Source organism: Coturnix japonica, chromosome 7 (genome assembly GCF_001577835.2).
Source record: "Coturnix japonica isolate 7356 chromosome 7, Coturnix japonica 2.1, whole genome shotgun sequence".
In the NCBI taxonomy this organism is placed as follows: Eukaryota; Metazoa; Chordata; class Aves; order Galliformes; family Phasianidae; genus Coturnix; species Coturnix japonica.
The window spans coordinates 4,358,818-4,374,466 of record NC_029522.1 but is presented as its reverse complement, the minus strand read 5'-3'; the positions used below and the strand labels follow the sequence as shown (position 1 = coordinate 4,374,466).

General features: G+C 38.6%; 1 protein-coding gene across 4 annotated transcripts in view; it reads left to right on the top strand.

Moving 5' to 3' along the window:
* PMS1 (PMS1 homolog 1, mismatch repair system component) overlaps window positions 1–8,612 on the top strand; it is a 39,287-nt gene extending 30,675 nt beyond the window's left edge. For 2 of the 4 annotated variants that reach the window (XM_032445665.1, XM_015867848.2), the window contains exons 10-13: window positions 132–587; window positions 1,138–1,268; window positions 5,555–5,715; window positions 8,194–8,612. In XM_032445665.1, the coding sequence (XP_032301556.1) occupies window positions 132–587; window positions 1,138–1,268; window positions 5,555–5,715; window positions 8,194–8,364 (919 nt within the window). In that variant the 3' untranslated portion in view covers window positions 8,365–8,612. Of the gene's footprint in view, window positions 1–131; window positions 588–725; window positions 1,269–5,554; window positions 5,716–8,193 lie in introns of those variants that run through there. The other 2 variants (XR_001556341.2, XM_015867849.2) reach the window with 2 other exon arrangements.
* Window positions 8,613–15,649: the final 7,037 nt, after the last annotated feature.

Here is a 15,649-nt window from a genome sequence, read left to right as displayed (position 1 = left end):
AGTGGAAAATGTATTGATATGGCTGCTCAAGTGAACCATGGGAGTAGATGCCTTGCCTTTTGGTTTTGTGTCTAAGGAGTTGGAGTCTATGATTTCTTGTTTGGTTCAAATAATTTCATTTCATTGTTAAGGTATGAAATAAAAGCTGCTAGAGACCTGGAGCGGTACAACAGAGAGGCTAGCAAAGCCATGCATCAAGAACCACGCAAACCCATAAAGGAGAAAGAAAGACAGAAGGCCAGGCTGAAGACTTCTCTACCCAACCAGCAGAAGCTTGACAAAATGTTGCATGCTCAAGTTGATAAGAAACCGAAGTGTTATCAGCCTGTGAAAGTTGTTACAGTGCCTTTTTCTCTGAGTGCCTGTAGACCTCAGTTTCCAAGGCACGAGAAGAGCAATTCAGATAAACATGAGCTTTGCCTAATCCGTCGGCAGAGTTTTCCCGATATTTGGATATTTGCTACTGAAAAAAAGCTAATGTTGCTGAATCCATATAGACTGGAAGAAGCCCTGCTGCATAAAAGACTGCTGAGGAACCATAAGCTTCCAGTAGAGAAACTGGACAAGCCAATTGTGTTATCAGACAGGTAGAGTACGAGTGAGGAAGATTGTACATGATTTTCATTATTTGTAGTGATTTAGAGTAGGCTGGTGAGGCCTTGTTTATGAATTCTGTGACTGTTTTAATCTGTAAGTGTACAAAACATAAAAATATGCTCTTACAGATAAATGAAAGAACAAATAAGGAGCCAGTCTGGTCATTTTCCAGTAGAAGTAAGTATGACTTTTGAAATGTTTGGAAATGTAGTGAAGACAAATGTCTGCTCCCTGAGGGGTGAAGTAAGTGCTCCACATTTTCACAGCTTCCCTCTAGCTAACTTTCCCCATGGATTATGGAATGGCTGACGTAGTTAATACTATTTGACTAAACCTGGTCATTCTGTATGATATGTAAATAGTTGCTGTTCTTTACTTCCTCTTTTTAAAGACTTGTTTTTTTCAAAATGCTTTTCAAAATCATAATTTCTTGATATCTGATACGTTTAATGTATTTTTCTGAGCTGTTTTAATTGTAAAATTAAGGATAGTTTTTAACCCTTTGGGTGTTGGTTTGTGCGGTGTTGTTTCTTTTCCCAGTCTTCTTGGTGAACCTCACTATATGGATGCTCTTCACAAAATGCAGAAGGATAACCAGACATTAAGTGGATGGAGCTATTTGTCAGATCCAAGGCTTGTAGCAAACGGCTTCCAGATAAAAGTGATACAAGGTAGGATGGCTTGAACATCTTTTAGTCTTATTGAAGCTTTTTTTCTTCTGATTCTATGCTTTAAATGTTATTATAAAGTTGTTATTCTGCATTTCATTGAAATGAAAGCACCGAAATCCTGGTTTCCTAAACATTAAGGTTATGTTACTTGGCTAGAAGTGTATTCATCTAGATACAATAGTGACTAATGGAAACTGATGACAGCAAACATGAATAAAAAAGGAAGTGCGTGTAGCTGGTGGTATAACCTCCTATTCAAAGAATGTTCTGAAATGCACTTTCTCGTGACATTTTTATTTCTTTTCTCAAAATGCTGTATTAATCATTCTATCGCAATGATTAAACCAATGAGGCTTCTATAGTCAAAGCAGCTTCCTGAAAGGTGATAGTTACTTAATCTTATGTGAGCGAGTGCTTCAGCTCACTGTCCCTCTTCTGTTTAGCAGCTGAGGAGGTCCAGTAATGAGTTGGAGCTGGTTTGCAGGGCTTCATTCATAACAAGATTGTAGCACTGTGCCCAAAGGGGCCAGTAAAGAGAGGGTCAGAGGATTATCATGAGCTCTTTTGTTAGAGGTTGGTCTCCACTCTGAGATTCTTTCAGGTTAGCAGTAAAAACTAATTGCTTATAGATTTTTTTTTTTTTCCTGAAGAATCATTTACAGCGATGCTGTTGGAATTCCAGGGGCAACTCACCCAGGATCAGTTCTGAGCAGCAGGATTTCTCTAGCAGAATTCCAAGAAAAGCAAACGTCTTTGGGCAGTACCTAGCTGTGACAGCTCATCGCTATAAGAGCTGTTAGAAATGCTATAGCTTCATGTGTTACAGATCCCCACATATGTACGGTGATGACAGATCTGCTCAAACATATGGGATCTTTTAAGAGTGGGTACAGAAAAGGGATGTACAGTAACTCCTTCTGACAGAGGCTGGCTCTTTGGGAAGAACAGAGCCTAAGCTGTTTTCTTTTCTGAACCACGTACTGCACAAACAAGGATGCTTCCTTCTCAGTGGCTAAGTCTTGTGATAAATAGCAAGAGCTGTCCAGAAGTGTTCGTGAAAGCAATTAGATTGAATCATTATGGCAATTGAGTACTTGTGGTAAGAGACAGCTCTTAAGAAACTGTCAGTCAAGCAAATAACAAACCAAGCAGGTCTACAACTTGTCTCTAGGCAAATATGGGACGAAGGGATTGAAGGCCTTTCTGCTCATGTACCTTCGTATTGTTTTCTGTCCTTCTAAACTGGATGTGAATAAATTTGTTGTTAACATTTAGAAGACTGCTTTTAGGTAACAGCAGAAGAAAGCTGCTGAGCATTCTTGTGGAACTGGAAAAGTCAATCTAATTTAAAAGTACTTTGCTTAGTACAGGAGTGAAATTGTATGATATAACATTATAGGACTCGGCATAGTTACCAGGAATTAATAATCATTTTCCTATGTCCCTAACTGTATAAAATTAAGAGAATGAAGTCTTATGAGGATCTTTGTTTTTGTTTAGTTTGCAGTTTAATGAAAATACAAGCAGTGCTCTGTTGGCTTTATGTGCTCTATACAGGTTGAGGAACTGTTTAATCAAGGACTCAATGTGTACTATATAACCAGCCCATCTGAGGAATGGAAATCTAATTCAGTTCTCAGTCACGGTTTTAATTTTAACTTTTATTTGAATGAAACATTAATCACATTTGAGGCTTGTCCATCATATTTATAAGCTTCTGCTAATGATGTTATGGCAGTTGCAGCCTCTGGTTTAGCGTGTTATTGCAGTTGAAGGTAGAAATGCCAACAAAAAATGGAATTTCATCCAGTCGTTTTTTCCAACCGGCCTATGGATTTTTACTTAATACTTCATCAGTTCCCCTTCTTTTTCTTCCTTATTATTTTCCCTTTCTTTATTCATGAGTCCAGCCTTTGGATAGTGATTTCTACAAGAGTGCAGTAGTTTCAGACCATGTTTGGCTATGGTTTCTTTTAAGGCCACGTCTGTCCTTGGGATGTTCTCTTGCTGTGAAATGAGAATGTAGTTTACCTTTGGTCTGAGTGACTGCAACCAAAGCTGTTCTAAGTGTTCTAGACATTGGATATGCCATGTTGTTTAGTAAACCAATATTTTTGTCTCTTGTTGATGTTGATTGCTCAGCAGTCTGAAGAGTTTTTAATTAGGTTTTTCTCTGGATAGCTGAGAGTGAAAAACATGTTGTGAAATAACTCAGAAAAAGTTTCTTGCCGTTAATGTCACTTGGGCAAAAATAATGGTTTCTTTGTAGAACATGCCAATTGTGATCCTCTGAGGTGGTGACGCTGAGCTCCAGTCCTCCTTCCACCACCCTCCCACCCACTCAGTGTTCTGGCCTCGCTGGGACTTCAAGTGATGCTGCCTTTTGGGAGTGTGCTCTTATTGCTTTTACTTCTGGGTTCCTCCTGGCATTTGTTTGCTGTATATAGCTTGCAGTGATCCCTATATACAGAGAACCATTTCAGGAAGTAAGATGAGTTTCTTTCCATCCAGTTCTTATTGTATTTATGGTGTACAGACCTTCACAACAAATCTGCTTCCTCTGTGAAAACTTAAGATGGGTGGAAATGAACTGAGAATTGCCACTATGTCTTAGCCTTATTTTAGTCTATCTGCCTTGAGCTATGGCAACGTTTTAGAGTCGAGCTGTTATCGTAATAGAATACCTGAGCTACATGTATACAAAGACTGTGTTTAGAAGGTTTCAAAGCGCTGTAACAGACAAACTACCTGCCTTCTTTGGTAATACAAGCTGCTGCCTGTAGACAACCCGGGGAAAATCATGCTGCCACTTCACTGCAGTCTGATCTTGATAAAAGTTTGTAAGCTTCATAGTCTTACAGTGTCACCTAATCTAGGTGGCAGCTGGAAGAGAACAGATTTTCCTGGCCATCGAGAAGGAATTATCCAAAGGTGATTGTGAATGTTTTGTTTGGACAGACAAAGGGGAATTTTTTAGCAATGAGAAATCCATGTCTTTAGTCAGTTAAAAACTAGTTTATTTGTTCATTGAAATATTTTCCTTGGAAGTTGTAAAGCATTTCACAGAAATCACCATGGAAACTGCTTGAAGACTGCTGCTCGAGTACTCAAAAATATTAACGTATATTTTGTCAAAAATTTACAAGTATATTGAGGTTTGGACATCTGCTTATGTCATCAAATGTTGCCAATATATGAATTCCTGCAAAGACTTGCAGATAAATATATGTTAGTCAGCATGCAGCACGTTACTCCTCAGCCCAAAGAGTGTAAGCAGAAAAGGAGAAATAGAAGTACCAAAGAAAGAGACTTCAGAGTTTTTATTATGTGTTCTTATGGTGTGCTCTTAAGTCCTATTTGACTTAGAAATAAATGGACAGTATTGTGAAATGTTGGTTTCAGCTGGTTCTGATTCCAGTCATGGATAACGGTCTAATTGCAGTAGCTGATACATTGTCTTAACTTATATTCTATGTATATTTCTAAAATCTTTGAGATAGTTCTTAGCACTAGCTTGTGTCTTTATTAGGAGTACAAATGATCCCTTATCACAGCTCCTTAGTTGCATCCAGTTTGTAGCAGTCTGGTTGTTTCTTCCTTTTTTTATTTCACTGAGGCATTCATGACTCAGGCTGAATGTACGTAATTTTCCCACCATACTCCAAAACAAAGGGAGGATTTATTCTCATTTTAATTAGTAGCGGTGTCACGTGTGTGAATGAAGTCTGTCATCGAGCCTTGAGATGTACAGGCTTCAGATCCTTCTCTGTGTTGCTGGGAGAAATTGCTCCGTTTTGTTTTGGTAGAAGTTGAATTTGTTATGATTGATGGGAGTTGAATTGTACAAGTGTTGTAACCAATTATGTAGGAAATACATACATTGTTTTAATTAATTTCAAATGAAGTTGTATTTTATTACAATCTTTTAATGTATGTTTTAATCAAAACTGCAGAAGCTTTAATTAAAGGCTATGCTCAAGGCTGGAAATGCTGTAAAAGGTTTTAAGCATTTCAACAGCACCAGCTAGGATATGATTTAAATTGAATTGGTAGGCTTGTGATGTCAGTATGCACAGACCATCATTTTGAAACCTTGAACAAAGAAATACTTCTCAAAGGAGGAGTGAAAAAGGTTTCCTAACTGTATTGAATTGATTCTGCTAATCTGTTAAGGGATTTTAGGTCTGTTTGACTTACTCCTAATTGCTCCAAAATAGAAATCAAAGCAGTGTGTCACTTGCTGTTTTTTTGTTGGTTTTTTGTTTGTTTGTTTGTTTGTTTTTCAGGTTCTTCAGCTACAGAAAGCCATATGGAAATAGAAGGAATGGCCAATTGTCTGTCATATTATGGTGTTTCTGACTTGAAAGAAATTCTCAATGCAGTCGTTAATAGAAACGCAAAGGAAGTATATGAATGTAGGCCTCTCAAAGTGATAAACTACTTGGAGGTAAGACCTGACAAATTACTTGTAAACATAGGCTAGCTAAGCTTATAGCAAATAATAAAATCTTGAAGCTTGAGATTCTTGTTTCAGTTTTCTATTCTAATTAATGTAGTTCTAGTCTGAACAGAAGTTACTTTTGAAAAGGAGAATGCCAGATAGTCACTGAGGTGTGTGGGCTCTGCATTGCTTACCAAAATGCTTCCATCAGATATGCCACAAAACAGTCATCCAATGTCATCTAATACATGCTGAGCGTTCGTGCTCGCAGGATTGTTCTGCATATGCAGTTTTCAGACTGGATCATCATTTCTTCTTGTTAGAATACAATAAAGTCATAAAATTGCTTCCAAGCTCTGCAATGCAGTTGAGCCTAGAACAGTAATAAAGCTTTTATTCCCTCCTCAATAGGTCTGTAAAGAAATTATTAAAAGATTTAAGCTATTAGTTCATGAGAAGTAGGCATTAATGGATACTTAATTCTTCAAAGAGATGCATGTCTTGAAAAGCAGAAAGTGCACCATTTCCACTTGATGAAGAAAAATTCCCATGATTCATTTCAAGAGGGGATAAGACACAAAGGGAATCTTTTTAGCCAAAAAAGCAAGCTGTCACTGGAATTGAGACATTGAAGTGAAAAAATGAAGTCTCACATGTAGCGAAACCCATATGCTTCTGCAAACGCTTGCATTTATTTAGCATCAATAACTGCTGAAGTTAAGGGAAGCACATGCTGACAACTGACCGTCTCAGAGGTCCGCTTTACTCATGTAGTGACTAAGTTTTGCAGGAAACCATGTGTTCTTCACCAGCAGCCAGCATTATTCACTAGCAGCCAGAGAAACAGTACTTAAGCAGAAGAATCTTTAAGCTGTTTTCTTTCAGATGTTGTTATGCAACAGTTGGAACCAGAATTACTTTTTTTTTTTTAATGTTTGATATGCAGGAGATAAAATTGTCTGCCTGGAAACAGTAATAGGCCTGAATTTTCAGAGACAGCTAATTAATACGGTACTGGTCAAAGCTGGAATAACTAAAAGAAGTTTTCCAGCAGTTCTTACCTTATTTCTAGATGGTTCACTAATGCCATCTTAAGGCACAGCTCTTCAGATATCTGTTCAAAAGAATACCCAAGTATATGCTTAGCTTGTTTTTACGCAAGCTCTTGCCTATGTGTTATTTGGAACTAGGGTACATAGTGAGTCCTAGACATTTAGATGGAATCCGTGCTTAACCTTTTGAACATTAATTATACAAATCTTTGGCTGCCGTTTGGGGTCAGTAAATTTACAGCTGCCTTTGCAGCAGGTGAACTATAGTCATGTGCTCTTAAAGAAAGAGTCAGTTCAATGTTAGGACAGGAGTGTAACCTGGTTTGGAGGTGGAAGCTTTAAGTTCTCTATTTACCAATAAGTGTCTGTCAGGTGGATTGGGTAGAATTGGTTTGTGTGAATGCTAGTGTTTAAAAGGAGAGTGTGCGCGTGTTTAAAGGTAAAGGTGTTTATCTAGAGACTATCAGAGCATTATTAACAGCAATAGTTGATCTTGTGAGGAACAGTTCAAAAGAATGTCTAGCAGTAACAGTAGCTGGAAAATGCATATTCATTGGGAAGTACATGGCTTGCATTTGTGAAAATGATTGATTTTTCCAATAAGCACTGGATTTTTATATATATATTTTTTTTACTGTCATTTCATGTTCCAGAATGCAGTTTCTGTCCTAAGTTGGAATAATCAGTATATCTTCTTATTTGGCTATCATTTGGCAAACCCAGAAGCACAAATAGAGAAACGCTCAAAGAAAAAGCCTTTCTAAGTAGAGAATGGTCCACACTGTTCGTTTTTCCATTTGGCTGGGGGGGGATCTGCTGAAAAGATTCACATTAAAAAAATGATAAATGTTGGTTTCATGCCTTGTGAAGGCACGAAGGCCTAAGATAACAGAAGGAAACAGAAATTACTATTGATAGTACTGATTCTTTGAGGGTGTTTGCTAGTACTGCAGCATTCAGAGGTCACTTTTGATTTCTAGTACTGTGAGATGACAGTATTTGTATATACTTATCATAGCACTGACCTAACATTTCATTATAGAATTTTAATACTCTTTTTAGCTATTTCTTAAGCTTAGACCAGTTCATAATTTTGTGGTGTGGAATATGTCTTGTGAACTGGTAAATCTCTTCAGGCAATACTGTCACCAACAGAAACTGAGCTATTCAGAAACACAGGGACCCTAACAGAAAAAGTGCAAACATAACCAGTACACTGTGTGTGACTGGCATAGAAGAGCCTAAAATGACCAGTATGATACGTTTAGAATTTAATGTGTGTTTCTGGGATTCAGAGTATATAACTGTAAAAGAAAAGAGTGACCTTTCAACAGTGAGTGCTTAATTCATGTGTTCTCATAGCCCCAGGTTAACATGTTACAAAGCAGGACCTTAAAACTACTTGGTTTTGTTTTGTTTTTCCTTTCCACAGGGAGAAGCAGTGCGTTTAGCTCGGCAGCTGCCCTTGCATTTGTCAAAAGAAGATGTAGAAAACACAATTTACAGGATGAAGCAACAGCTTGGAAGGGAAAATAAAGGCTGTGTTCACGGTCGTCCTTTTTTTCATCACTTAACAGATATTCCAGAAGTTAACAAGCCATAACTCCAAGGAAATTATTCAGTAAATGGAACATTTTGTTTGGGATTAAATTTCTCTTGCTTAATTTTGATAGTTATTCTGTAACTTCTGTATGTTTTGTGTAAAGTTTTTATATATTTTTGTTATCTAAGTTCTCTTTTTTTTTTTTTTTTGAGTTCACTTGCTGCTTGAGAAATGGAAATAAATTAATATTGTAGAGAAAAGCTCCACTATTTTTTAGAAGAATTTATTAAAGAAATGTTCTCAATTGGTTTGATGCTTTTCTTATTGCTGGTTTTAGCCAAAAACATCAGAAATTAGAAAATGTTGGTATGTCAAACTGTTTTAGACATGGTCATAAGCTGCTCTCAAAAGAGCGTGGCAAAATTTGATTGCACTGTGACAAGATGGATGAATTACTACAGGAAGCTGGGGAGTGGTAAGTATTTAAATGTGGCCCTTCCATATATACTTGTTACTGGCACATATTCATGTTGTTGGATTTTGTTGGATTTTGTGAGTATTGAAGTCCTAGAGTTTAATTTCTGAAAAGCTTCTTTATTAACTTTGCAAGTAACTCCAATGATTTCTAACCTTCATGTGCAAAGATGTGATTCTTGGAAGTTCAGTACATTATTAAAACTTAAGATTAACAAAGATGGGCTAATTAGTTAGAAGATGAATGGATCAAAGTCATGAGAGTACAGGTTAGCACTGAAATTAGATGTCAACATGCGTGTGATAGTGCAGTGCTATACATAAACCTTTTGCCATTTGGAAGCAGACAGTCCTCAGTCAAGAAGAGCATGGCATAATTAGGGAGAAATCTGCTTTATGAAGAGCTGCTGCTGGCGGTAAACATTTTTATTCTATTTTTACCATAATGTAGTGTTTATTCCTACATTTTGATCAGTAGGTGTAAGGGTAACTGTAGATGACAGCCTGAACCTCTGATTAACCATCTAAGGCAAGGGAGGAGTCAGCTGCGAGAGCACAGGTGAAGGTAATTCAGCTGTGCTCCCCAGAGGGGTGAAGCTTGGCTCCACCTCTCCTAGATCCCGCTTTAAGGCTGACCACCACTAAGGTAGCATCTCTTTATGGAGATTGCTCCTTTGTGATGTTTTTGTGGTGAGCTTCAATGCTGGCGAGCATCCATCTTGACCAAAAGCCTCAGCACTGGTGAGTCTTTGCTTAGATACCATCTGACTATTTATTCTCTTATTACAACTATACTCTCGTATTATTCAAACTGTGCAGTAGGTAACTTCTATCTATTTACTAGATTATGCCTTCAGTGCAGCACAGTGTCTCTGGAAGCCTATGTTTAAAAGGTTCTAAAAAGATCACTTGTGTATATCCCTAATTGTTTTGTCACAGCACACTTTTTACTGTGAATGTATGGGAATTAACCTAGCTTTGCATTGTTTCTGTGTCTGCTAGGTAAGTGGTGAAAGGTTGCTGAGAAGCCAGAATCTGAGCTGGTTTGTGGACAAGAATATCAGAGTAGAAGCTAAGGAAAAGCTTAGTGTGAAAATGTGCATTATTGATTTATTGCTCTGTATCAAACAATGTTGAACTAAGGAAGGATGCTTTGTAAAGTAGTATTTATTACCTCTTCAGTTACGTGGAAGGATGGTGCATCAGCTAGGTAAATTGCAGCAGCAAACAAGGAACTCCCTTCCTGTTGCTTTCTTTGTAAGATTATGAGTGCAAGAAATACGTGGGTTCCTCTTGCTGTTCCTTACTCTTCTTATGCACCTGACATAGGTCAGATTGAGAACAGCTGGGATATTAGGAGATGAGAGCCTTCAGGAGTAGTAGTTGAGCGTAAAGTGGGAAGGAGTGTTGTTTTTCCCTCAAGCAAGTTTGATATCTGCTGTCATGCTGAGTGAGTCTTAAGACATAGCCACAAATATCATGGGTATGAGAGGCTCACGGAATGCATGGGTTTGATGTGCTTCACTGAAAAGGGGAGCATGCATCTGAAGCCTGGGTTATTAAGCAGTTACCACCTGGGTGATCAACCTTTACGTTATGTTTCTCAGCTGTGAAAGATCTTAACATGTTTGACTTTAACCCATCAGAGGCCTAACAGTGCACTACATAACTGGTTATATTCACAGTGGGCAAGAAGGGGGGGAGGGAGGTCAGCAATGTAGGGACTCATGGAGAACACAGCAGGGGCTTAAGGAGGGTACAAGCAGGATATCTTAATTTGTAATGAGAATGTGACTGGAAAACTAGGCACACATTGGCTGTAAGTGCCACTCGCTGCAGAAGATGTGAATTTTCAGACTGAAAGTAGGTGTATGGAGGCACAGGAATGAGATGTGACTCTTGGCTCTGAGGGGAAAACAGGATCCCCGTGTGGCAGTGGGTACAGAAGGTTATAGTTTATTTTTATTCTCGTTTGGATATGGAGTGTTAAGAGTTGAAAGAGTAGCCGTGAGAAATGCTAAAGTCAGTCTGGAGAATGGATCACCAAGTAAAGTCTGCTGGAAATTAAATGAATACAAGTACTGATTTTAATTAGTTGCGAAGACTAATACATAGTATGTGTGTTAATAAGTGCTACATATGTATATTAATCTCAATTTGCACACATTCATGGAGTTTAACAGTTGTTAATTTAAAGGTACCCAGGTGGAGGTGGGTGGTAGATTGATACGGTCAGCATCTGCACAAGTGCTGAGCTGGGCTCCGTTAACATGGCAGCAAACGAGCAGCAGGCATTTCTGTGGGGCAGGTGTGCCAGGCTGAGCTCCAGGGCTTCCCTCCTGCCTTCCTGACCAGGCTGGCTGCTCTCTGCTCCGAAGATGCCTCAACTTATTTTTCTGAGGTAGGTGAATATACAGTTTGTTTTTCTTTTAGCCTTTGTGAGGTGCTGAGGTTGGGTGCTGGCAGTGAGTGCTACGGGATGGTGCTGCAGGGACAAGGTTGTACGTCACCTCAGCAATGGCGGCTGTGGCACTGAGAGTTAAAGCTGAGCTGCTTTGATGCTGTGCTGGTAGGAACTGGGTGATGGTTTTAGATGGTTTAAGAGAAGCCAGGTAGTGTTTTTGCTGTGGTAGTTCTTGCATTGGGATGTCTATCAGCTTTGGTCCTTGTTTGGAGTCTCTCTCCATGGGTGATGTGGCTGGCCCATGTGGGCCTCCTCAGAGCACCAAGCATGTCGGTGCGCAGCAGCCCTGAACTGCATTCCCTATTTGGAGGGAAGAACGAATGTTTGAGAGGTGTAACACTGTGTAGAAGCTTGGTTACTAGTAGACTCTTCCCTTAATGAATCATCTGGAGCAGGATGGGGTGCAGGGGAGCAGGCAGGGCACCTCAGACCCGGCCCTGGCCACCACCAATGGCCGGTTCTGGGTGTCTCAGGGGAGTTCCAGTATTTGCAGTGCCCTCTGCTGGCATTCTATTCTTGTGCAAATTTGCCTAATAAAACAGCCAGCTGGCAGCTCGGGCTGGTTCTGAGGGAGTTTCGCCTCCTCCTGCCAGTCATTAGCATTTCAAAGTGTTACCAGGTGGGAAACTGCTCTTCGGGTGCTCTTTTTCCCCTTCCCCTAATAAACCTAGTGCAGGTAGAAGCATTCCCTGTCCAGTAACGCTGGGTTTTACAGATTAAATCTTGTTTGTTTTGTTATTGATTTAATCTTCTGGCTCTCTGTAGCTTTCCTCTTTTCTCAGAAGCATTGTGTGAATGGTGCTTTTTGGCAGGTTGTGCTGGTGCACTTCCAGCTCCAGTGTCCACATCCCCCAAATTCTGAGAAGTTGTGTATTAAAATGAAGCCACTGAGCATTAATTTTCTTTTTAAGCAGGGGAGAGTCTTACTGAAGCAAGAATTATTTTGCCTCTTTGTGAATATAAGCACGCAACTGAAGTAGTATCTCCTACATGTTTCTTTTCTGAATGTATTAAGAGTCTTAATAATGAGGTTTCTGTTTCCTATTTGTCAAGAGCTGTGTATGTGAAGGGATTAGGATTATTTCCATGGGTGTATATATATTTCTATTCCTTCAGTATGAGTAGTACCAGTTCAGAGAAGAACTGCAAAAGCAGAGGAATGGTGAATTATTTCGTGAGCACTTAGCCGTTCCTTGGCAGCAATTTCTATGACATGTTGTTATAATGGGTTCTTCCATACTTCAGTTATGGAAGTATCTAGCATAGAATCAATACAGTACTCCAGTTAATCAACTTGTAGTTCTTCAGTTGCAGTGTGTGCAAGTGAGTTCATTCTACTATGTTTTCTTGTATGTATATTGGTATTAGTTTCAGGAAAGCAAGCATCAATGGCCAGGTTGGGGTTTTTTGGTTTTTTTCTAAAAGGTTTTCCATAATTTTATCTTCAGAGCTTGTATCTTTTGTAATCAGGCCTAGTTTTTGATCGGTTGGGTTTTGTGTGCTTGTGCTCAATAGACAAACCTATTGCTTTGCATTGGTGGGGTTTTTTTGTTTTATTTTTGGATTGTTTTTTTGCTACAATAGTTATGTTGAAGAATTTAAAAATGAGTTTCTTTAACATTCAGTGTTGAAATTTGTAAAAAGCTTAAGGGATGTTAACTTCGTTCTTCAAATGGAGGCCTACCAGAAGTGGCTTTTATTTTCTCTCCCTCTCTCTCTCTTAAGCGTGGAGCATCGTATCTAAAATTATGGAGAGTATAAATGTGGAAATGTTAAATCTTTTGTTAATGGCTTCGAATTAAGCACACGTTGTTGCAGATGATTTGGAGGACTTATTTAAAGTAAATATACAATTTCAAGCTCAATTATCATTCATGGCTTAACCACGCATAGTGAGGTATTAGGCCTGTGAATTTGATACAGTGTTACTTCATAATTATGATGCTTTTTTTACAGTAAATTTGATATAGAACAGTTGCTAAAGGAAAGCTGCTGAATAGTGTGACCAAACATTTTATGGAACACATCTGGTGAATTAGTTCAGGATGTGCGCTGCATAAGAACAGAGCCTTCTGCACTAAACGAGAAGGAAGCTAACTCCACATGTATATGTTTAGTGGACATGAGAAGAGGTTAAACAATTACAAGTTAATTGTGTAAGCTAATAGGAGGGGTGCTCGTAATGTCATTTCAAAACAGCTAAGGAGGAAATGGATGAGAATTATTGTTTTAAAATCTCAAATGAATGGTTTACACCTGTTAATGTTACGTTTGGAACAGCTGTTTCTTTTATTATCAGTAAACAGATGCAGAAAGTAATGGAATGTTTTAAAGCAATATGTTAATCCTGTCCCTCACTACTGAATATTCTCACAATCTCGTGATTAAATATTAACTGTGATGCTGCTGTCATTGGTAGCTACAGAATTTTTGGGCTTTTCCAATCGTTTATGTATTTGAATTTATAAATGTTTATCCAATGTTATTGTAGGTTTGTTTTTTTTTTTTCAATTGATGGCATGTCCTTTTGCATTTCAGTAATTTAATTGGTGATTCTGCTGGAGTTACTCAGCCAAAACAACCCTGAATTTTTCCCAGTGGTTATTTCTTCCTTGGTTATTTCACCCTCCGTTGTTGTTTGGCATCACGAGTAAAGCTTTGCCAGAGCAGACTCATTCAGATCCAGCACTTCACATCACTGTGTATCGGAGCAGCTCTCATAAGGTGGTACAAGTGAGGCTCTTAGGTACCTCATGGAAATTTTTGTTTTGTGTGGTGCTTTGACCCTAGTTTATTTTCTGTATTCCTTGAGACAGATGTGTTGTGTTACTAAGACTTTGAAGTACAGAACAACTATGGTTCTGACAGCTTATTGGAGAAAATAACAACTGCAGATAGCAAGTGTAGCTTAAAAAAAGCAAGCATTTAGGAGTCAGTGCCTAAATTGACCTGAGGTTGCCCAGAAACAGTTACCTCTCAGCTCCTTGGAGTTGATAGTAATAATTCCTTGAGAATGTGTTAATTTTGAAGTTATGGTATCTGTAAATGTTATGTGTATTTATAAAAGAACTTTTCAGTGAGATAATATGGGATTGTGGAGCATTACTAACTCAGCCCTGCAAGAACAGAAGCATTGAAGATTAATACTCTGTGTCTTGTTTGGCAGATTAACTTTCAGGAAACATAGAGACCAATGAATATGGCAGCTGCATTATTGAAATACTGTGTTCAAACCCAGGTCAAATCATTCATGCATGGAGGAGCTCAGCATTAATTAGATCATTACATTCTTTTAGTTAATTTAAATCACTGATGTTGTGTGTTTCAACACTTAAAATGCCTTTTCCAGTTAGAATATTGGCACTAGGAGCAACTGTTTTGTTAGAGGTGATTTTATAGGGGTGTTCACTTCTCACGTCATCACAGTGAGAAGATGATGTTGGTAAAAGCACAGTTTGACCTCCTTTCTGGATGCTTTTAATGATACTGAGTCAGGTAAAATTACTGAAGCGGGTATAAAATACAGAATATGTTCTGTCTTGCCCTGTTGATATTAGCCCTGTTCTGTTTCTACTGGGTGGCTGAGTGGTCTTAACAGGAGATGAGAGAATCTATACTTTTAATAAAACATTTAAGAGTAACCCTCTTGTATTCTTTCTGTAGGTTTAAAAAAAGTCCTGTCATCTAACCTCAGGAGGAAGTAAAGGAAAATCCTTCTGGAAACAGTTGGAGTTAGTTTCATATGAAGTAGTTGTTGAAAGGCAAATGCTTTCAGCTGTGAGGAGTGATTCTCATCAAACTTTGGGCCAGAACTGACTAATAATAAATAGATGCTTTCAAAGCAGCGTGCTGTGGGATTTCTGTTCTTCTTCACTTAAAACAGAGTTTGACTCTTATTAAGTCAGTTTAAATTTCTGTTGTTCCCTGGCAGTGTAAGTATGTATAGCTTAGAATAAGAACCTGTTCATAGTTAATCAGATGCATGAGACTAGTTTTATGTAAGTTCCCTCTTCACAGCAATTCAGTTACTTCTCTCACAAGGCAGCACCCTCCTTTACACAGTGTTACCACCGTTAATGCACCAAAAGCTTTGCATTGGAATAATCTCTACTTGTGAGATGTTGCTGCTTAGTCGAGCTGTAACTCTCTGCTGTGATTAATGCAGCCTTGTAGCATGTGAAAACACTACCAGCTCCTTTAGAGAGCAAGAATTTGAGTTGGCAGTTTTGGTCTACAACTGTAAATGAGGTAATGCATCGACCAAGGCAGAGCAATAAGATGAACCTGTCCTTTCAGTATTGAAGCCTTCTATGCTATTAGTGAGGTTTACTGTAGATGTTAATGTGTAGATGTGATATTGAAGATGATGGTTTGGGGGGAAAATATGGGTGGTAGGTTGATGTTGGG